At 35.2% G+C, this 24,290-nt stretch overlaps 2 protein-coding genes across 2 annotated transcripts in view; one reads left to right on the forward strand and one right to left on the reverse strand.

Moving 5' to 3' along the window:
- The window catches only part of cUnh11orf16 (chromosome Un C11orf16 homolog), a 237,177-nt gene that overhangs the window by 186,706 nt on the left and 26,181 nt on the right, over positions 1-24,290 (forward strand). The window lies entirely within an intron of this gene.
- On the reverse strand, positions 1,294-23,646 carry swap70b (switching B cell complex subunit SWAP70b). Its single transcript, XM_083551570.1, has 12 exons — positions 23,235-23,646; positions 21,376-21,516; positions 17,552-17,725; positions 16,516-16,743; positions 15,860-16,006; positions 12,408-12,516; positions 12,018-12,199; positions 8,997-9,104; positions 6,438-6,604; positions 3,796-3,994; positions 3,194-3,290; positions 1,294-2,954 (listed from the first exon to the last, which is right to left on the reverse strand). Exons 1-12 carry the CDS (start codon positions 23,328-23,330, stop codon positions 2,836-2,838), a joined length of 1,767 nt encoding a protein of 588 aa, XP_083407696.1. The 5' UTR covers positions 23,331-23,646; the 3' UTR covers positions 1,294-2,835.

The raw sequence follows: 24,290 nt of genomic DNA on the forward strand, positions 1-24,290 counted from the left end.
CAACCAATTGCAACCTTGACATAGTTGCATGAAAGAGATGTGGGGGTTTTGTTGTTCAGCTAATTGCACGATTTGTGGTTTGATACGTGATGTACTTTAAACTACCTAAAAAACACACAACCATGCCAAAAAAAAAAAGACTTTAAAAGTCAGGTCATGACCGCACACCCAGTCATGATAACCAATGATAGCTGTTATGATTACTAGTTGAGTACCTCTTGTTTTGACCCTTGTTAGAAGACTGTAAATCAAGGGAAAAATACCAGTCATATTTAAATGACTGGTAAATGACTATTAACATTTTTTTTACACAAACTGCATCATGACTATTTATACAACAACACAGTGTAATTCTAAAATCTGATTGGTTCAGAGGTGATACATTTTTTTTTATATCAACAGCTATGTAGCTTTAAATGTTCTGAAGGTATTTTGGCTGTAAGTTAAATCACAGGTTGATATTAATCATTCTAATATGCTATATTAAAAAAATAGTAACAAAAAGTGAGTTCCTTGAAGCTCCATTGTTTACATGGGTTAAAGTGGAAGGTCTTGAGTGGCCTGATTTAGAGCTCTGACCTCAACCCTACTGTACAGTACAGTACCAGACTTTTTTAACATCCTTATGGCTGAATTTTCACAAGCACACTGCATAATCAAGTGGAATATCTTCCCAGAAGAGTGGAGGCAATTATAACAGCAAATAAGGACTAAATGTGGAATAGGATGTATAAAAAGCACATATTTTACGAATCTCATGATCAGATTTCTGCAAACTCGTGTCAGCACAGTGTATATGTAGCCATTTAAGAGGTATTTAGAAATTAGGAAATAGATAACAAATATAGTATGATGAAATGCTCCATTTGATTTATCAACAAACCCACATCCATTCTTAAAATTGTAATGTAATTAATATAAATGCTCTATCAACCTAGAGCATCTTCGGGTAACAATATGTACATGCAAGCAAATTAACAACCCGAGTCATTCAACAATACATATGTGCAAACTATTTCTCCATTGATAACTGTGACATTTCACCTATTTCAATCTGAACATCAAATTAAATTTCCTCGTGTTATCTAAGAAATGAACCTCCGTCTAAATTTGCTGTCCAAGGTTTGTGAGTCTAAATGTGTGTTGATTATATTTAGATGTGGAACAATTTATTCTCTAATGGACACAATGTGTTGATGGAAAATATGAGTGTAAGAGGAACGCAATCATGTTGAATTTGAAGTACAACGGCAAGGTGTGAGATGTCCAACTATTAGAAGCTTGTGCTCTCACTTGATTAGTAACACATTTATTCATGCTTAGACTGTTAGAGTTTCAACAACCTAAGATTTAAATCATGCAGTTAGAGAATGTCTCAAAAGAGCTACAAAACTAAAGAAATAAAAGTCCATAAATATAAAAAAATTTAAAGAAATGCATTTAAAATATTTCACAAACAGGTGTTTTTCACAGCTTGCCACAAATGGCATTAACAGATACCCTAAATGCATGAGAAACATGATAGACATAAAAATGTTACACCGTTAAATCATTTCTGAAAGTGAATTACAAAAGCTCACTTTTCTTCATGCGTGCAAATGTTAGTTCTTGAAGCTGTTTCAATATCTCTTCTGTATAAACCTGATTCTAATATGATTCTAATTCCAAAACATGAAACACTGAAAAAAATCACAATATTTTATTTGCATTTTATCAATATTAATAAAGCAATTTTTATCATTGTCATTCTATGTACACACACCATACACCTAATTCTCTCACTGGTTTATAGAGACATCTGCTGGTAGTAATATCCCTGCAAAGTAGTTATAAAAAGTATTTTTATTCACAAAACACTTAGATTAGATTTGGAAGGCTACGTGCAGGGCATTAGAGCTGTAAAATCAGTGCTGGGAAACTGGACTTTACAACATATATGCATGTTTGTGGTCTTAACTGCAATAACAAAAACTCAATAAATAGTAATAATAACTAGCAATATTCAAATAGCCATAATAATCAATATTACAGGCTACACAGAAGCTATATATAATCTAAAACTAAAGATTTCAGACACTTAAACAAAGATTAACATTTTATTCTAATTTTAAGCAAATCTTTATAAAGAAAAAAAAACCGTCTCAATTGTGAACATTTTGTTAGTTTGATACAAACATGCATAACACTTTGTGAGAAACACATTTCCAAGGCACTGGTATCTTGTAAAGTTTTAAATAATACAACTACTCTGGTGTTATAACAGCTTAATATTCTAGTCCTCATAAACACACTATTTATAATAATGTGCCTCTGTAATATATTGTTTCTGACAGTATGGTAAAAAAAAAAATTTATTCTACAAAAAGTACAAAAACCAATTTTAGTGCCTTATTCATCCCTTTAAAACATTCTCTGTTTAACTGAAAAGGTCATGGGTTAGCATTAGCAATTTTTATGTTTTTGAAATGACTTGGTGAATGACAGTTTTTCCACTTTTAAAATGAACAATATTTGACATTTCAGTAATTTCTGTGCAAAATCTGTCATCACTTTGGAAAAAGAAAAAAAAAAAAAAACTAAATCAACATATCCGTGCAGAATATGGTACATTACAAAAACAAATATATAAATCCCTTCAAACGAGCCAAAAAAGGGACGCAATGCCCTGCAATGTTACAGTACAACTGGAATGAAAACAGATACAGTGAAAATTAGAGTCTACTATGCAGTCATACAGGGTGTTTTAGAGGTCCGTTTGGAATATGCCCCACTTGGCCAGTGTTTTCCCGTTTAGTAGTGGGTAGATGTACAAGAACACAGAACAGCAATGATGCCTCATTGGGTCTGAGCAGGCTTGTTTTTCTTCTCCTGCCAGTCCTTCTCTCTCAGACTTAGTTCTTTTTCTGTGAAGGCTGCAGGGCCCCAGTTGGTGATCCTCTGAGGGCCTTTTGGGCCTGAACAAATACACACATAAAAGAAAGTCAACGTGTGAACCTTCGGACAAATAAAATGCATAACTGATCAAAAACACACCAGAGCATGGATTAAATAATCATAAAGAAAAGGCAAAAAGAAAAGCATTAAGTACAATAAGGATATTTATAAACTTATTAATAGTAAGTACAATAATGTTTCTTTAATTCATATAAACTTATTGTACTTATATACTTAGTAAAAAAGTACAGATTATTACCCGGCTGTATAAGACGTATGAGTCCCTCATGATGGGCCACCTTGTCCTTCCAGCTTTTTGTGTTGTTTGCTGCGTCTTCCAGTTTCTTCATTACTTCCTGTTCATTACGACACATAAAAACAAAGCAGTATAAAGTCAGACATTTAACTACACCAGGCCACTTGAGGGCGTTCCAAACAAAAATTTGGTAATGCCTTAGGACCATGTAGATGTTCTAAGGCTAAAATTCCCACACTGACTTCAACTGCATTGCTTGTTATCAAAGACTTCAACTACAAATAAACTGCTTTTTCAATATTTCAACACCTGCATTGCCAGAATTATAATAAAGAATGTTGGCAAGATAATCCTCATATACAGTGGGATAAGTGAAACTGTGGTTTTATAGTAATGAAACAGTTCATTTAATCCCACAAAGTCTTTACTGACACAAGCAAATGTCATGTTAACTTTTTCCAATCAAACTTGGTGGAAGTGTCGCTTCATAAAGTGTAATTTTTGCCATCACTGATACTTAACTGGTGATAGGATAGCATAGGATTTTCTAATAATACAGTGTCTATCTGTAGCAAAGAGTGAGGAAACAAAAACTTAGACAATACCTCATACTGTTCCAGAGCACTTTGCCTCTCTGTCTCCAGCCTCTCTAGCTGATGCATGGCTCCCTGCAGAGCAGCCTCCTTTTCCAGCCGTGCCCTCTCCAGCTCCTCCTTCTCAGCCTTTGTCTGAGAGATAGCCTGCTGCTGCTGCAGGTGAATCTGCTCCAGCTCTGTGCGCTTTGCTGCTTCCTCCTCCAGCAATCTGCATCACACACACATGCCACACACAGACCTGCTTTAGGGTCTACTAGTCTTAATGTTTTTCTTTTGTTTTGCCTTATGTCCCTACATGATCAGTGTAGTATCTACAAATCCTGAGCAAGTGATAGCTGTTGGCAGCAGTAGTATTTGAAAAAACCTTCTAATAAATATAATTTCAGTAACCAATAAAATCTCAGGAAATATTTAAATTGTCAGCATAAATTAAGTTTCAAATACTAACACTTGTTTTATGAAAGATTAACATTTGACACAAAAGCAAATAATACACAGAAATATATGTGTGTGTGTGTGTGTGTGTGTGTGTGTGTGTGTGTGTGTGTGTGTGTGTGTGTGTGTGTTATATATATATATATATATATATGCAGTGGTGGGCGGTCGGGGGGCAGCCAAGCCTTCTCTGCTGGCCTAAACACTATCAGAAGCACTGACCTACATTTGGAACCTAAATTTATATATTTGTTCCATGAAATTGTATTAATTTATTCCCCACAGTTTGTTCTCTTCATTTCATAGCGTTTCTCTTGGCTGCACTGCTTTCAGTACATGTATGTGGATGTTAGATTTCAGCCTCTATGTGCTGCCATGTCAATCTAATCTGCCCAGGGCCTTCAAAGTCAATACTGCTGGCCCTTTTACCATAGTCTCCTTAAGAATTAGCTCTGTTTCTTGAACCAATCAGATTTCATATTCGCCTCACAGGGCCGGCTAGCTGGCCCAGAGTAGCGTCAGCATTTTTCTGTCCTCTGATTGGTTGGTCCTTAAATATACATTTTCAAGAAAAGCTAGAAATCGTGAGGAGGTCGGCCAACCCCGAAGATAGCTAGCTTGTCTTAGGCTGAGATATGGTTTGTTCTCCACTTCCAGACCAGTGAATATGAGCGGTACCACTGGCTTACAGCCTCTGAGGAGTGGTGTATAACCATATATATATATATATATATATATATATATATATATATATATATATATATATATATATATATATATATATATATATATATATATATTCATAATACATTAACCTCAATCTTCCTTTATCTACAACTGGGTCCTAAATTATCAATATTGTGTATTGTATAATAATGTTTAAAATTTTGATCTGTCATACACCGGTATAAACAACTACACTTCAGAAATATAATAATTGATAGGGCAAAATCCCCTATAGTATATATATATTAACAGTGCTCAAATATTTATATATATATATATATATATATATATATATATATATATATATATATATATATATATATATATATATATATATATATATATATAAATATTTGAGCACTGTTAATTACCAACCTGCAAAACATAAAGAAAATATACTTTTGAAAAATAAGAAAGATCAGTAATAGAGTGCATAGATATGTATAGATTTGTTCCCCCGTGTATTTAAATATTCTTACTGTCACCTTTTAACATGTACAATGCAACTAGGATGTAGTGGGTGTGTTTGGTAAAGTGCTGAGTTGGTAATATGTCAGCACAAAACCAGGAAGACAGCAGGTCTGTGTCAGGTCAGACTGGGAACAACCATGCCCACATTGTCACGGTCTCTGTTACTTCCTCTCCACTGTGTATAAATTGTATTGGTGCTTAACATCACTAATAAAAGTTTCTTGTTGCAATGTGTTGTCTGTTTCCTTTGGTATGTATTTCTAAATCAAATAGCATATATTATTTGATATGAGATACAATTTTATAAAATATATAACAAAACAAACATTTAAAATGTACACCATCTTTTAAACTACACTTCTCCTGCTAGGACTAACAATTAGATATCCATACATGATTTGTGTCCATTATTAACATCTTAGTAATAAATAATAAATCTAAATTATAATTCAGACAGCATTTTCTTAATTGAACAAGGGAATTTCCACTGGGTTGTTTTTCCTGAAATGTTTTTGTCACACAAGGTCATATGTCTGTCTATCCATCTGTCTGTCTTTTTATCTAATTATTTGTGGAATTTAGCTAATCTAGGCAAAGAAAGTTGCAGTTTCTTCATTTATTTTTATAATGTGATTTATTTTAATATAAAGCATTTTTAATAACTATTGTTGTCATTGCCTGCATTGTCCCTTTTCCAATTGTGTATATATGGATACACAAATCACACACTACGCAATCAAAATAAAAAGAAAGAATTAAAGCATTTTCCCTAAACAAGAAGCAGCATTATCTGAAATTAACGATCCAACACAGCGTTTGTCAAAGAAAAGTACCTAACTTGGTGTATAATATTTTCGAGAGAGTGGAGAGAAAAAAACCTACATGACTGATATAGAATAAATCAATACTAGCACCAGGTTGTAAATCAATCTGATCAATTAGCCGGTCTGGTCAATCTAAATCAGTGCAACGATGAAAATATATATTTTATATTTATACTGATTTTGTAGTGTGGGTACCTGGCTTGTAGTTTGCGCACAATCTCTTCATCCTGCCTGGCCTGCCTTTCATCCTCTAATGCCTCCTCCATGCGATGGTACATATCCTCCAGCTCCCGGACACGCTGCAGATACTGCTCTAGCTCACTGGACTTTTGTGCCACTTGTTCCTCCATCTGTAGCCTCACCTGAAACATGCACATAACTGTTACTACAGTTTACTTTTAAAACAAGTTATTGCGATTTAATTTCAACTATACAATCAGCTATTGAAGGTCTAGTTTGTAAGGGAAAGCAGTATTTGTTGCTAGAACTGCCCAGATCCTGTCTTAGCACAAGTTTTAAATGCTTTTACAGTTAGTTATAATGGCCATTTACATATTTATATTAATATATATATATATATATATATATATATATATATAAATTAATATAAATATGTAAATGGCCATTATAACTAACTGTAAAAGCATTTAAAACTTCCCATAAAAATGGGAAGAAATGAAATATATAAATATATATATATATATATATATATATATATATATATATATATATATATATATATATATATATATATATATATATATATATATATAATTTATATATTTTATTTCTTCCCATTTTTATTTTCAATTCATAAAGAGTTTTTGAACTATTTTCTTTATGTTGCACACTAACAGTAAACTGTGTGGAAAATGTAACAAAAACCCTGAGATACTAATGCAATGTAATCCAAATAAAATGTGTGCACAGGATACAGTTTTTGTTAATTCGATGTGCACTGCAATTTGCCAATGGCTCAAATGGTCCAGACTGAGTTGCTGTCTATTCCCAAAATATTTAGAATGACTTACTGAATAATATAATTATCTTAATTAATAGTCATATTTATGGATTTAAATGGTATTTCCTGGTTTTCAGTGTATACTCTCCAATGTTGCATCTTATGCTATATTTCAGTCTGTCAGACATTGAAACTACTCCCTATAGCCTACATCATGCAAGCTTTGTTTTCTGCAAAAGCCACACCAGTTGGGTAACTCCTGGGTAACTTAAATAGTGCTTAATTCTGTACTTATGTCTAAGGTCTGAATGCTGATGCAGGCAAATTCAGTAAAATTCTTAATTTATATGATTTTGGTTTGGTTTATGTGTCCAAAGCAAACTCCAGAAAACTTTACGTGATCATCACAATGCAATACAGAATGTTCTTAACAAACAAAGAGGAGGTGAGAGTAAATAAACAGCAGACAGGAACTTCCACCATTTTCCACCCCCAACAATTCACACATTAACACTGTCAAATTGCTGTGGGGGGAGAGTTGGCAGTAGGGGTGTATGAGTTTCGGGGAGGGGGAGATTTGCAAACTGTAGCATTCTTAGCTAGAATAAATAAGAACCTTCATATTTTAATTAATATTCTATGGGTCTTTGGTTTTCCTGTTGTCTGTTATTATTTTACAATATAAACAGAATTCTTAGATATATTTTCATTAGAAAAGGTAAAAATTTATCTGACCTTAAACAAATAATATGGCACCAACCAGGTAAACTGTTAAACTGACAAAGATAAATACACCATTTTATCACTATCATAGATTTGTCCATATGGTTTTCTCTATTAAAAACACAAATTTTCAATATGGTACAAGTTGTGTTACTTAGATGGTAATTGCACAACTCTTGTCTAGTGTTTTGTTAAACAATTCTGGAAACAGTTTATGCCTTTTATTGTGCATTTTTATATCCATGAAATTACTAGTGCAGGTCAGCAATCATCCACCTCTCTTTGTGTTCTTTTTTTGCCAGATTAAAAAAAAGAAGGGATTTAAAATGTGTGTAATGTGATATTTACATTTATTTTACAGCATTCTTATCATCCCTTTCTTTCACAGTCTGTCTGCTTTGAGACAATGTCTGTTGTAAAAGCACTATAGAAACGCTATAGAAATAAACTTTCATATTTTGTTATATATTTTATAGTATTTTATCATTATTGTGTAAATATTAAAGTCACTTTACGAATAGATTTATTGGTATATGCTTGTAAAGATCTGCCATTTTTTTTTTTACCAAATGTACAGAATGTTTTTGTTGTTTTGAGGTAATGCTCAATAGTGTCTGTCTGGGTGCACATGTGAGTGAGGTTGTGAGTGCCTGTGTTTCTGGGCTGTTATCAATCATATCTGAGGGGCTGTTTGTGCTTCCACATTTCAGAGAATAACTGAAGAAAAGAGAAGTTATGGTTCAAATAACTTCCTATAATTGTACAAATAAGTAGCTAATGGTACACATGGAAATAACTACCTTGCAGTTCGCAGATGCTCAATTGTGCACACCTTTATATGAGAGCATGACAATAGACAAATCACAGTTCTGGACTAAGAAGTTCTGGGCTTTTTCATTTGGGGAATTTCCAGTAACATGGTATTTGCAAAACTAGCCCATACTAAAAAAGAGCAGCAGTGAAAAGACTGAAAATAAGGCAAAATGTGATGCAATGAGAAGTGTATTCAACTTCAGCTTAATAGTAGTTAAGTAATTGGTAGTAATAAAATAGTAAGAATTAGTAAAAACCATTTTCTCTTTCTCCATTTCAGCTTTGTAAATATCCTCCAGCTGGTTCTGGGTTTGCAGGCGCCTGCTTTCCTCCTCAGCTGCTGTGGCTGCTGCCTCCTCCAGTTTCTGGTCAACAGTGACAGATAATGACAAGCTTTAATTTATATAATATATAGTTTTACGGCGATAGGAATGCAAGCGGTGCTATTTTATGCTTACAATTAATATAATGAATGTTTTTTTTAGTCATGAGATGAAAAAATAAGGACTCCATTCAAAGGAATGGACTGATTTTCTTTTTTGCTTTGCTGATAATGACAATATTTTTTACCTTATTAGCTTCAAGAAAGACTAAAAGAGAGACTTGTAAAGGAACAACTGTTTATAGCTGTTATTATATAAGTGGGTACAGTAATTAACTTTGTAAGGGGCACTATATTAAATGCTTATAAATAGAGTACAAACATGTTGTTTCTTAATAAATATAAAAGATTAGTGCAAATTGCTGTGGTACAAGAGGAACAAAACATTTCAAGATGTGCTCTTAATAAAATAATAAAATAGAGTAGAAACAGTAAATGGTTATGCGGAAAACTGTTAAATCTATAGTAATATTTAAAGTCAACATGTGTATGTGCTATTATCTTTCATGCAGAAGACACTAGCAGTATTTTTTTTTTATATAAGGGCTGGGATATTGTCATAAATTTGTATGATGTCACAAATTAGCAGGCTGTTACGAGCTTCCCTAATAGATTTCATAAGTTCGCATCCAGCCTTTTAACTCAGTGTTTGCTGAGCTGTAAAAAAATATAAATCATGAGTTCAGTGCACAATGTATCAGTATTTGTATAAGTGTACATTAGATTTTAATACTGCTGAAATAGGACACTTTAATATGCTTATCTTGTCTGCATACATGTCAAGTAGGTAAGTTAGAAGGTTTAGTAAGTTTGCTCCTTACTGGTACTTGCAATTAAAAAGACAACCCAGCAGGTTGCTCCTAAGAGATGATCATTAGACCATTAAAGAGCATAAAGCACAACAGAGACAGGTATTAAAAGTGGGCAGGGGAAAACCACAAGAGTAATAAACCAGCAATATAAAAAATTAGCCTGCAATAAATCCAAACACATTAGGTCTTCTCACTAAACTTAACACACACAACACACACAACACATAACAAGATTTTATATAATTTCTTTTTTAACTGAGGTTGTCCTGTTCAAATGACTACCTGTTTGTGCAAGGGCTAAAAACAAACATAACTGTTGCACAGGACAAGTACAAGGAACTCCAATACTACTTGTTGTTTCACAATGCACAGCAAGCAGGAAATATTCTCTGTAACTTTTAACAGGTCAAGCTGTTAAATCATATAGCCATGACAAGCACACTTACTTCTTTAATTTAGTGTTATTGGAACTGGAAAAACATAGCTTTGGTCAGTAAAGCCATGAGGGCAACCTAATGCAGCTGTCACTTCTTTCTCACCTCCCATTATTCACAAACACGTGTCAGGGTGACACTCGTCCTGCAAGTGCCATTTCCCAGGGTAGTGTGAGATATCTCAGGTGTGACAGCTGAGACACAAGGCAGGTACTGTGTATCGGAATGAGAACTGCAGGCATGTGTTAAGCCTGGATAGCTCTCTCCTGGTACACTTATTGTTCTAAACTCTGTAAGGAGCAAGTGGGGCAGTCAGTAGATATCAATGGCATATTGTTTTCCATTCTCACTGTAGCCCTGGTTCACTCAGGGCCAGACAAAGGGAACTTGTTGTCAGAGCAAGTCACACTGCCTGTAGCAGTAGCAGTCTACCAGAATTCTTAAATGTTGTGTAATAGAAGTGTTGTTCAGTGTATACTAGATTCTGATGAGTCACAGCAACATTGTATAGTAATTTATAACAGCTCTGGTGATTGTGTTGACTGTTGAGCTAAACGATGTGCAAATTGTATTCTCTTCCTGTCATCCCAAAAGAGAACCATGAATCTTGGTGCATTTTGTTAACCGAAAACTCACACATAATTGAACTGCTTACCTAATGTATTAGCACTTCAGTTTGACTAGAAAATGGAAACGCCCTCCATTACCCCCTCTTATGTCCACTCTCTTGTACATTAACTAACCAAGTTTTCTTAATGCTTAACTTGTATGTTTTGTGTAAATGTTTGTAAATTTTGTCATATAAGAATGCGTGAAGGAGTAAAAAAGAAAAACAGGTCAATTTACCTTCAAATCAGACTAAATAAGCAATATAGTAAACTAAAGTGTTGAAAGGTTCATGTATTGCATCACAAATGAAAGTGCCATTCTTCAGAAATGGCAGGCGGTATCCAAAACAGGAACTGTCCCTGTTTTGCACATATTCAGGCAGCCATGTATATTTACACAGGAACTCTCAGTGGGTTACTAGCGCATGTACATGCACACTAAAATCCAATCAGTATTTTACTTTGGTAGTTACAAGATCTTTTAAATGGTCATAATATTATTGTTATATATCATAATACAGATAAAAAAACATACAAATTCACAAGATCAAATAAACACAATATAAATGTAGAACAAATATTTATATTATTCAGTACATGGACTACAATTTGCTGCCTCTGACACAAGTTAGACACTAGTCCCTCTTGTTTTTAATTTGTATGCCAGAAATTGAAGCAACCCAATACAACTCGTCCACCACCATTCCAAGATATTGATTAAAATCTAGGCTGCCAACTCACTACTGGATTTATAAATCCAATCTTTTTAGTTAACAGATTATGTTGTATATGTAAATGCACTCACTTTCATTTGTTTATCACTAATTTAACTAAAACCTTCAACAATTCTTTAGATCCCCTTTAGTGTTAAGTGTATTGTTTAGCTATTCATGATCTTAAATCAGATTAGGCTCAGTGTGTGGCTCAATACATTTAGGAGAGATGTGCATTGTGTTTAGAAATGTCTGTCCTGAAGGTGTGTGTGAGAATAAAGGACCAGTTGCATACTTAATAAGATGTATATTGACAGAGGCTTTCAGACCTTTCTCATGGCCTCAAGCTCTTTTTGCTTGTTCTCGTTGGCTGTCTGGAGTTCTTTCATCCTGAGTTCCAGTTGTTCTTGCTCGGCTTGTTGCTTCTGGCGCAACTCTCGTCGCTTTAGCCGAGCTTCATAATGTGGAGCTGGATGGCCTATCTTCAGCAGAGAGATACATGTCTGAATGGCTTAGAGTCAAAGACAAAAAAAAGAAAACAGAAAGGAGAATATTATATACAGCATATAATATTACTGGTATATTGTAATTTTTATTTTATGTTTGTAACATTTAATTTATTTGAAGTAACGAAGCAGTAAAGTCTACAGGTTCATAAGCAGCTATCTCAGTGGTGGGTTCTATATGCTTTATTAGAGTAACTTGATGTATTTTCCTACCTTGAATCCATTCCTGTTTTTTCTTTTTATCAGAAGCACTGATCTCATAACTTTTGTCTGAGCACTTAATGAATAAAAGGCATTTCTTTCCCTCCTTATCTGGTAATGACTGTAGAAATGGCAGGAAAGTGATTCATCAGCAACACGTCATGCAGGAAACGGAAGGAAATAGATTACCTAACATGCAGGAATTTATTTAGCATAATGCAACAGATTCACCATTTAACCACTCATTTGCATTCCAGCTTTTAAACTGTTTGGTTTACTGGTGTTAGGCTTTAGTCTATATGACAATATGCAAATCCAGGTGCATCTCAATAAATAAGAATGTCGTGGAAAAGTTCATTTATTTCAGTAATTCAACTCAAATTGTGAAACTCGCACACAGGCTGAAGTAGGTTAAGTCTTTGGTTCTTTTAATTGTAAAGATTTTGGCTCACATTTAACAAAAACCCACCAATTCACTCTCTCAACAAATTAGAATACTTTATAAGACCAATAAAAATGTTTTGTAAATTGTTGGCCTTCTGGAAAGGATGTTGATTTACTGTGTATTGACTCAATACAAGGTAAAGGCTCCTTTTCCTTTATTTACTGCCTCATTTCGGCGTGGCATGGAGGTGATCAGTCTGTGGCACTGCTGAGGTGGTATGGAAGAACATGTTTTTTTGACAGTGGTCGTCAGCTCATCTGCATTTTTTGGTCTGTTGTTTCTTATTTTCCTCTTGACAATACACCATAGATTCTATATGGGGTTTAGGTCTGGTGAGTTTGCTGGCCAGTCAAGCACACCAACACCATGGTCATTTAACCAACTTTTTGTGCTTTTGGGAATTGGGCAGGTGCCAAATCCTGCTGGAAAATTAAACCACCATTTTTAAAAAGCTGGTCAGCAGAGGGAAGCATGAAGTGCTTTAAAATTTCTTGGTAAACGAATGCAGTGACTTTGGTTATATATATATATATATATATATATATATATATATATATATATATATATATATATATATATATATATATATATATATATATACACATACACTCACACACACACACATATATATATATATATATATATATATATATATATATATATATATATATATATATATATATATATATATATATATATATATATACACATATATATATATATATATATATATATATATATATATATATATACACACATGGGGTTTTATTATATATATATATATATATATATATATATATATATATATATATATATATATATATATATATATATATATATATATATATATACAGTGAGGAAAATAAGTATTTGAACAAGCTGCTATTTTGCAAGTTCTCCCACTTAGAAATCATGAAGGGGTCTGAAATTGTCATCGTAGGTGCATGTCCACTGTGAGAGACATAATCTAAAAAAAAAATCCTATTTTAATAGTTTAAAATAGTTATAAACTATTTATTTGTATGATACAGCTGCAAATAAGTATTTGAACACCTGTCTATCAGCTAGAATTCTGACCCTCAAAGACCTGTTAGTCTGCCTTTAAAATGTCCACCGCCACTACATTTATTATCCTAAATTAGATGCACCTGTTTGAGGTCGTTAGCTGCATAAAGACACCTGTCCACCCCATTCAATCAGTAAGACTCCAATTACTAACATGACCAAGACCAAAGAGCTGTCCAAATACACAAGAGACAAAATTGTACACCTTCACAAGGCTGGAAAGGGCTACGGGGAAATTGCCAAGCAGCTTGGTGAAAAAAGGTCCACTGTTGGAGCAATCATTAGAAAATGGAAGAAGCTAAACATGACTGTCAATCTCCCTCGGACTGGGGCTCCATGCAAGATCTCACCTCGTGGGGTCTCAATGATCCTAAGGAAGGTAAGAAATCAGCCCAGAACTACACGGGAGGAGCTGGTCAATGACCTGAAAAGAGCTGGGACCACCATTTCCAAGGCTACTGTTGGTAATACACTAAGACGTCATGGTTTGAAATCATGCATGGCACGGAAGGTTCCCCTGCTTAAACCAGCACATGTCCAGGCACGTCTTAAGTTTGCCAATGACCATTTGGATGATCCAGAGGAGTCATGGGAGAAAGTCATGTGGTCAGATAGACCATAAAAATAGAACTTTTGGGTCATAATTCCACTAAACGTGTTTGGAGGAAGAAGAATGATGAGTACCATCCCAAGAACACCATCCCTACTGTGAAGCATGGGGGTGGTAGCATCATGCTTTGGGGGTGTATTTCTACACAAGGGACAGGGCGACTGCACTGTATTAAGGAGAGGATGACCGGGGCCATGTATTGCGAGATTTTGGGGAACAACCTCCTTCCCTCAGTTAGAGCATTGAAGATGGATCGAGGCTGGGTCTTCCAACATGACAATGACCCGAAGCACACAGCCAGGATAACCAAGGAGTGGCTCTGTAAGAAGCATATCAAGGTTCTGGCATGGCCTAGCCAGTCTCCAGACCTAAACCCAATAGAGAATCTTTGGAGGGAGCTCAAACTCCGTGTTTCTCAGTGACAGGCCAGAAACCTGACTGATCTAGAGAAGATCTGTGTGGAGGAGTGGACCAAAATTCCTCCTGCAGTGTGTGCAAACCTGGTGAAAAACTACAGAAAACGTTTGACCTCTGTAATTGCAAACAAAGGCTACTGTACCAAATATTAACATTGACTTTCTCACGTGTTCAAATACTTATTTGCAGCTGTATCATACAAATAAATAGTTTAAAAATCATATATTGTGATTTCGGGATTTTTATTTTTAGATTACGTCTCTCACAGTGGACATGCACCTACGATGACAATTTCAGACCCCTCCATGATTTCTAAGTGGGAGAACTTGCAAAATAGCAGGGTGTTCAAATACTTATTTTCCTCACTGTATATATATATATATATATATATATATATACTCAGTTTATAATTATACTCAGTGAACAGCCAGCTTCTTTAGCAATGAATGTTTGTGGCTTACCCTCTTTGTGAAGGCTGTCAATGATTGTCTTCTGGACAACTGTCAGATCAGCAGACTTCCCCATGATTGTGTAGCCTAGTGAACCAAACCTAGAGGCCATTTTGAAGGCTCAGAAAACCTTTGCGTATGTTTTGAGTTTGAGTTAAAATGTTTGGAATTTGTGGGTTTTGTTAAATGTGAGCCAAAATCATCTCAATTAAATGAACCAAAGAATTAAACTACTTCAGTCAGTGCGCACTGAATTTATTTAAAACACGAGTTTTACAATTTAGGTTGAATTACTGAAACAAATGAACTTTTGAATGACATCCAACTTTATTGAGATGCACCTGTATTAAATATACATCTATTTAAATAATGTTGCATTTTATATCTGCATTACAAATCATCTATGGAATGTTATTGAAAGAAGAAGAATCCCATTTTCTAGGCTACCATAATGTAAAAAAATAGAAATACCACTTGCCTCAACACAGCAGTTCCCATCTAGCAGTATTTCTCCTTTTTTCTCTGTCAGATCTTCACTTACATAGTATGAGATCAAATTGAGGCGAAGAAGAAACCACCGCTCAGTCCAGTTTTTCCGTTTGTGGCCTTTTTTCAGCAAATAGCCCTAAAAATGTCGAAGATTTGACCAAACCATCAATAGCTTCCTCATTGAAAGAGACAGTCAAATATAAAGAGCAAATAAAAAGAGCATAGGGAATTTTGTGTTGCTTTGTAATTCTGTATCTAGTCTCTGTCTGTGGTGGTGCATCTGGCCTTGGCAATGATCTCTTCCCCCTGTTCTGTGCATACCAATCTTCCAATCCAAAAGAAAACACCACTGGTATCAGAGAGTTCCATTGATACCACCTGCACTTTCTAAAACATACTCACACCAAAGTCTCTCACTGCACACCATAAAGAGTGTTGTGCAGGAACTACACGATGAGCACATGCTTATAAAGTAGAACAAACCTTAATAGTAGGCTGATCAGCCAGTAACATCGGATTGAGGAAGACTAGCATAAGTAGCTTAAGTAAAGTAAACCAATCAATGCTACAAAGACCTTCCATGATGCACCATATCAGACATTAAATACTCATGGTCAACATGAAACATATCTGTGGGGCTGAGACCTGTTTTAACACATCCATAATGAGTTCCTGGAAGACCTCACTGATGCCCATGGAGAGGGTCTGGCGGTCCATCCCTTTGCTGAAGTGACCCATGCCGACTAGCTCGATCAGCTCCCACACATTCAGGCACTGCTGTTTGAAGCTCAACTGTGTCTTATAGTCCTCAAATTTCTCCTCGATCCAGCTGCCTCCCATCGCCTCTGTCAACTTGCGCAGAAAATACTCGATCTTTGGGATGAAAAAAGAACGAAGGATGGTTAGTGTATTCATAAAACTTTTTGCAGTATTCAGTACCGAAATATTTAATACAAAAACACAAATTTTGATGTTTGCCAAATTAATTCTATTAATGTATCATTGGGATTCAGAGAAAATCTGCAAAGCTGATTAAAAATAATACAGTCACAAGTCTATGACACATAATAAAAATAACAATGGCAACACAAAAGGCCTCTCAGTCATAACGTACATCCTGGTGAGCATTACAGGAAGCTGAGTAGTTCCTTTTTGTTACTTCTTTATTATAATAGATACCATGGCCTATATACACATGGCTTTTAATATCATGTCACTGAAAGAGAAGTAAGAAGAATGAGTTAGGTGTAATAATATCAGTGAATAAATAATGTGTTCATTTTTCTTGTGAGAAACGTTAGGCAGCAAAGTCAATGCTATAGAGAATAAAGCATAGCAACATTTAAGGTTAATGTTAGCCTGTGGGTCACTATATAATTCTTACAACTGAAAAAAAAAGATTTACAAGCCCCTGTTTTTACTCAACTGTGGCCATGGCATAGACGGTGAAAACTCCTGAACTATACTAGGCTTGCTGGAGGAAATGCCACTTCGTGTCACGGTGTTCCTCAATTTTACCCTGTCAAACCTTTTTTGAATATCAGGACACTTCCCACTTATTAGTTGCTCACATATCAACATTTCCAAACATGCTAGCTATATATATTATTAGTAGGTTTGCGTTTTCAGTTAAATAGACTAAACAATGTATCACACAGCTCTGCAACAATGTGTGTCTTACCTCCTCTGTGACCATAACCAAGGGGTATCGGTCCTCCGAGAGAAAATTAAATATGCACCAGATTTTAAATGCATCGTCATCAGAGATAAGTAGGTGACTTCTGTTGAGGTTTTTTCTGGCACACAGTGTCCAGCACATCCTGTTAAAGTCAACTCGATCAAAGTTGTCCTGGACCTGAAATAACAGAAAGAGAGGGAGAGCAACAAACACCTACACATTAATATCTATTACAAAATAAGCTGAAAAAGTGATTGGAACACACACAGTGCTGCTTGCTTTCCTCTGGCACAGGACCAGTGTTCCCAGGGCTACCTCAGGAACACTAACCAAAGCTGCTAATAATAAAGAGCCATCCAGTGCCTTATTCACACAAGCTTCTACTGGGAAGCAGGACAGTTCTTGGGCCTAACAACCACCCACAATCCAAACAAACTATTTAATGAAATAATGAGAGCCAACAAACATTTTAGTTAGAAGACATTTCTATTTGTCCTTCATTGCTAATATAACCTAAAAAATATTACAGAAGTAAAACTTCTCAAAATCATGACTAGTTCATTCCAACTCATAATGCCCCTGTGTACATAGCGAGCTCCATGAAGATATTGTTTACATGGGTTGGAGTGGAAGATCCTAAGTGTCCTGCTATAGAGCTCTGACTTCTAGCCTACTCGTGTTATCTGGAATGCTGACTGTCCCAAATCTCCTGAACCACACTTCAAAATATGTTGGTACATCTGGTCAGAGTAGTGGAGCTCAGTGTATCAGGACTAAATGTTGAATGCAAATAAACATTTCAACATTCAACATGTTGAAAAGTGTATACGAAGCTTATAGTCAGATGTACACAAACTTTTTGTCTATATAGTTTATATAGCCGGCAAGTAACCTGGCTAAATACCCCCAAAGTGTGAATGGTTATGTAAATTTTTTGTTTGTGCACATGGTCTTTTTACATGGATTGGCATCCCATCCAGAGTGTGTTCTTGCCTTCCGTCTAGTGTTCCCTGGATAGGCCCCAGATAAACCACAACCTTCTCCAAGAAAATGTGTGTACTGAATATGAATGAATGGATGTACCTTTAAACGTCATACAAAGGGCCTAATCCCAAAGCCCACCACTGTAGATAGAGTTACAGAAAATGAAAGCGAAGAATGCCAGTAACACTAGATGCAAGGCAGGAATACAATCTAATCAGAACCCAGTCTATCCTAGAGCTCACACATCTACCTGAACCACCATGCATTGTTAATTTTTACACAATATGGGGTAGTTTTTCCAGTTACTGCTTCCTTTCATGTGTATGAGTTACACTGAATTAGCATGGCTTCCACTTCTGTACTCTCTCTCTCTCTCTCTCTCTCTCTCTCTCTCTCTCTCTCTCTCTCTCTCTCTCTATATATATATATATATATATATATATATATATATATATATATATATATATATATATATATATATATATACATACACAGAGACATTTAGTCTGCAAAAATATCTCTACTTAGTGTTCTGAGAAGGTAAACATCAATACTCGTTAGACATCAATCTTGTTAGACATCAATCTTGTTTTTAAGCTACTCGTTCTTTCCCGCTTGCTGCAATTTCAGTCCAAAATGTTGCATGAACGTTTGAAGCTCACTATTGTACAACAGAACTAGTAGCCTCTCAGGAAGTTTTCTGTGAAAGTGTAGTTAAAGCTGATTTTTATGAGCTTTACATCCTCTGACAAAGCACCTAAACCAATTTCTTTTCATGAGAAAATTATCGCAAATTATCACTTAAACAAAGCATCATGAACTCAGCAAAAGCTGAAGGCAATAAATAGTGTTGGAAAGCTTTGCAGGGCAAAATGATATCTCAAAGTGACAAAAAGGTGTCCTTGGGTTTTACAGCAATTTCTGATGACCGAACGATATCTGTGCAAACTTATGTGAATTTGTAGATGGCATTTCTGTATCAGTTTATGGCTATTTTTAGCTGTCAAAACAAGCTTAGTTTTCAAATAAATATGCATGTACAAATTCAGCCTCACCACAATCCACCAACGTACAGCAGGGTTTGTTTTGAAAAAGCAGCTTTTTTTTGTTTGCAAAAGTGTGCACTAGTTTACGTCACACACACCTCCCATTTAGTTTTGTGCACTGGGAGACTACACAATAGGAGCCTTGTGGAGGCCTGAACGGTCACGACTGCTGCTGGGCTGCGGAGAAAACTGTCTATTTGCATTCTACAGAGCTGAGAAGCAGTGAGATTTGTAAACAGGCCTTATCACCAGAAGCAGACATAAGATGCAATTCTATCCACAATCATATACAATTCTTTAAAAGTGTTCCATCTTAATGACAAACATTTTTTAAACACTTTTATTGGCCAAACGATAATTGAGCACAAGCCCAAAGAGTTTTTGCATGAAGTAGGTTAAATTATTCACCACAATGCCAACATTGTACACATGGTACTCAGTGGCAATGCTTTTAAAAAGCACTGCTCTATTTTAAGTTTGCCTTTGTGTTTAAACCCTGCTCTTTCACCCTCTGACCTTATGGTAGTTTATTAACAATGCATTCCAGGATCTGAGACAAATGTTGTAGTGGAATATGTACTATGTTTCACATCTGACCTACAAAACGGAAATCTACAGTTAGATGGCAACGTTGTTAAACCAGGAAATTAACCACATGCACTGATAGAAACCATGTGCTGTGCATGTCAGGAGCATGCACATTCCGTGGATGTTATAATAATGGAAAGAAAACACAGGAGGCATGAAAGTGGAGATTATTTAAACAAACACTGTAAGTGGTTCAGTGATAATGGCATAAAAACAAATTGTACCATATGAAAGCAGGCACATCACTGAATCACAAAAACATAGAAAAGTCCAGAGGTGAGTTTTCTATGTAACTTATGTGTCTGTAATATGGCAGACCGTAGTCTTTTTTTTTAGCTGACTCGTTTGAAATGTATAAGGAAAGAGAGAATGCAAGCATGACAAAGCTGAAAAAGGAAGGAAGCAAGGAAAGAAGGAAAGAAAGAAGGAAAGAAAGAAAGAAAGAAAGAAAGAAAGAAAGAAAGAAAGAAAGAAAGAAAGAAAGAAAGAAAGAAAGAAAGTGGTGAGTAATTTGGTACAATCAAACTACAGATTGAGTGAGCAGACTTGACTGTGAGTCAAGCTTATGGTAAGAAAAAGGGAAAGGCGGATCTCAAAGGGAGTGAGACAAGTTGGGGGTTTATGGTGAAACACTAGCACACACTATAGAAATACTGTAAGCTCACAAACTAAGCAATGGCTTTAAATAAAAAAATGAGCCACCTAATTGCACATAAAACTCTTCGAGTGCCAGCACCAAATTGATGGTGGTCCCACTGTAGTTACCAAATAATCCATTGTAATTATTAAATAATATGCTTAACAATAACTGGATAGTAAGCCTGGAGTTTATAGTTTAATAGAATTTAGACTAATGTAAAACAAAGGTTTATCTTCCAAAAAGATTAAGATGTAAGAACATGACAATGCTCAACTCATTTTCCAGGATCCTACAATAAGTTTGTGTTGTGAAATATAGTGTTTAGGTAATCAGCTTCCTCTTTCACAATGATGGAAGAAACAACCAGTACTGCTTAAAAAAACATTCGCCACAACTATCCCTATATAGAATGTAACACTTCAAACTTAAACATCTTTATGGTAATACAACTACATTTCGTAGATATAAGCGTTGTGTTCGAGTTCATATATCCACATCCCAATAAACTGACATCAGTAACTTCTCCTGAGGTCTTCCAATTCTACCTATACTGAGCACAAGGAGCTTACCTTGTCCAGGATGAATCGGTTCAGGTATGGCATGTATCCCTGAGTGGAGACTGGTCCCTCATCATCATCTCTGAAGTGCTCCTCCAGAGCCACTGGATCATGAGGAATCTTCATCACAGTGCACAAGCTATGAGAAAGCACCTGAAAACAACAAAAAATGAACAACTCTGACTTCTTGTGTATGCTAATATAACATAATTTATAGTTTCTTTGCATTAATCCTACATTTTTACATGATTAAAACATGAATATTATAAAAACAGGTTGTATTCCTGACATAAGAACATACAGAAAAACAGACATTTTAAAAAAGGTTACAAAACTGTAATCTTGCTAATACATATTTTTTTCTAAATAGTAAGCCCTGTAAACGGAAAAGTTTTGCTTGTCTTTTGTTCAGTTCTTATAGTTATTTTGTCCTTTTGTGTTAATTTTTTCCAAAGGCATTGAAAAAGGATTGATAAAGTAATCCACCTTGTTCCTGTTTATTACACTTATGTTTGCGTGTAATGTCGGCCTTGCAGGTTTCCAAGATTGTGTCAAAAAAACAAATAAAAAACATTAACCATGATAAATAAATTAGCTCCAATTGAAGAGTTGTTATCCTTTACTCAATAGTCAGAAGTGAAGCTACAGTCTGAGTTAGGAAGAAATCAGCCCCAGCCCCACATGTCTAGTGAAGGAGGCATAAAGTGTACATTATGACACTCCTTTCTGGGTTTATTATCGATACAGTAATTATAAAATACTGAATATATGTTATAAAAAAAAAAGATAGTAGCTAATGTGAGCCTCAAAATGACAACATTAAATTGTAAATATAAACAATAAAAATAAATGTTTTACTTTAAAAAATACTTTAGAACTAATGGGAGCAAAACCCGGCTGGTGTTCAACAACTCACTTATATTTCATTTGCACGCTTCTGGATGGATTGTTAAAGTGGCAATAAGGCTTGAAGAGGAATTTGAAAATGAAAATTTAATCCGTGGCACTATAATTCTGAAATATCACTATCAAAAGTAAAGCTTTGTTTGCTTCAACTTGCATTGACACATGCTAGTGAAAGTTTTTCATTGATGAATCATACCAAATTGATGTTTTAACCAATTGGTACTTCTGTTCCTTATGTTTATATGGGTTTTTAAAAGAAATATGTTTTGAATCTGGTAATAATTCACATTAATTTTGTCACTAGGTTAGGGAAATAGTTCTATAATTATTTTTTGGGATCTATTTAAGCACATCTCACACACCTAAACACAAGGAATGACTTGAAGGAATGAAAAATGTTGTTTGATTGTTTATTTGTTGTTTTCCACAGTGAGAATGAGGGTCTAATCTGTCCTCACAGCATAAAAAAAACCCTCTTTAAACCAGAATATTACACATAACACACAAGCAACCACTAACTCTTTCCTATGAGGACCCAAGACTGTATAGTCCACATATGTGAGTATTTCTTTAGTGCTTTTTGCAATCAATCAATTTTTGAAATCAACTATATAATGACTGAATGGTAGCCATTTTATTTTTAGGACAACTCACATTTTTATTCACCACATCAGGCTATTAAAAAGGGTTCAGGACATGACACCGTGTTACTTTATAAAGCTAAACCAAACCACAGCAGAACATGTACAGTTTCACGCACGCACCCAATTCACTCCTGCGTCTCCGGTTCAAAGAGCGTCTTTATAATGTTAAGAAAATCTCTTGGTGCAACTTATAAATGGTACAATAACAATAGATAATGAACTAGATAATAATGTACATTGAGTCGTTAGATAATTGTTTGATTAACTAAATATATCAAATATCGTGCTACGAAATGTTCCGTCTTTAGACACGACCAATACCTTTAACTGAGACTTTGACACTTTGCCACTCTTGTCCAAATCCAGCGCTGTGAAGGCATGCCATATCGACTTGAGAAGTTCTTCCCTTAGTCCCATCTCGAGAGACAGCCTGGCCGAGGCACGACGCACTGGTGCTCTGCACACAGAGAGGATTCCGCTCACACGGAGGGTCGGGCGAGAGTCACGTGACTGCGCTGGCCGACCCGCTGAGCAGCCTCAGTTCAGCCACAGCAGCTCGAAGTGGCACAAAAAAAGCCTCTTAAAAGTGGACGCTGCACATGATAAAAAGCATCCGATCTAACCTTTCGATCTTTCCACTTTGCTAGTCTGTAAGTGCAACTGAAAAATCCACTCTGGACGACATCTCAATATAGTCTCATAGTCATCAATAATGTCTGAGCCACATTTCACTAAACATCGTTAGCATTTTTTAGCTGACTATAGATTTTAACTTCTGCTTTCGCCTACTTTTCTTATATTATTCAAAGTGCCTGTCTTTATTATCGCTGTATAGACAGAAAGATGCAGCAGCGCTTTAATCCTTCAATCGGTCCAACTCTCTCTCTACTTCTCCTTGTCTATAAACTTCTAATACTATCTAACCGAGCTGCATCCCTTTACTAAACTTGTGTAATTGTCCTGCTAAAACCTCAGCATAACACTCAACATCTAACTTAATACAGGAATAATGAAAATACAGAACCATCTAAAGCATTAGCACCAAAATAACGTGCATCGAATATTTCAATCTAATTGTGTAATGTGTTTCAGAAGGAAGTTTACTCTTAATCAGGTTATTATAGTTAACTGGTTAAATAACAAAATAATAGCTGACCAATAACAGATGACCATGATAAAAGCTTTACCATTTTCACAGTGTGATCACACTAGGCTGCTTTCTCACAGTGGTATAAAGTATAAAATATAAGATGTAGTATCATTATTATCATTATAATTCATTCTGGGATGCTTCTTTGCAGTGGAACTTTGAAAAGCACTTCTAAATGAAAAGCTATTAAAGTGTTTTTTTTCCCATTATATTGCACAATTTATTTG

Source organism: Silurus aristotelis, assembly GCF_946808225.1.
Source record: "Silurus aristotelis genome assembly, chromosome: 10".
NCBI classification, from domain to species: Eukaryota; Metazoa; Chordata; class Actinopteri; order Siluriformes; family Siluridae; genus Silurus; species Silurus aristotelis.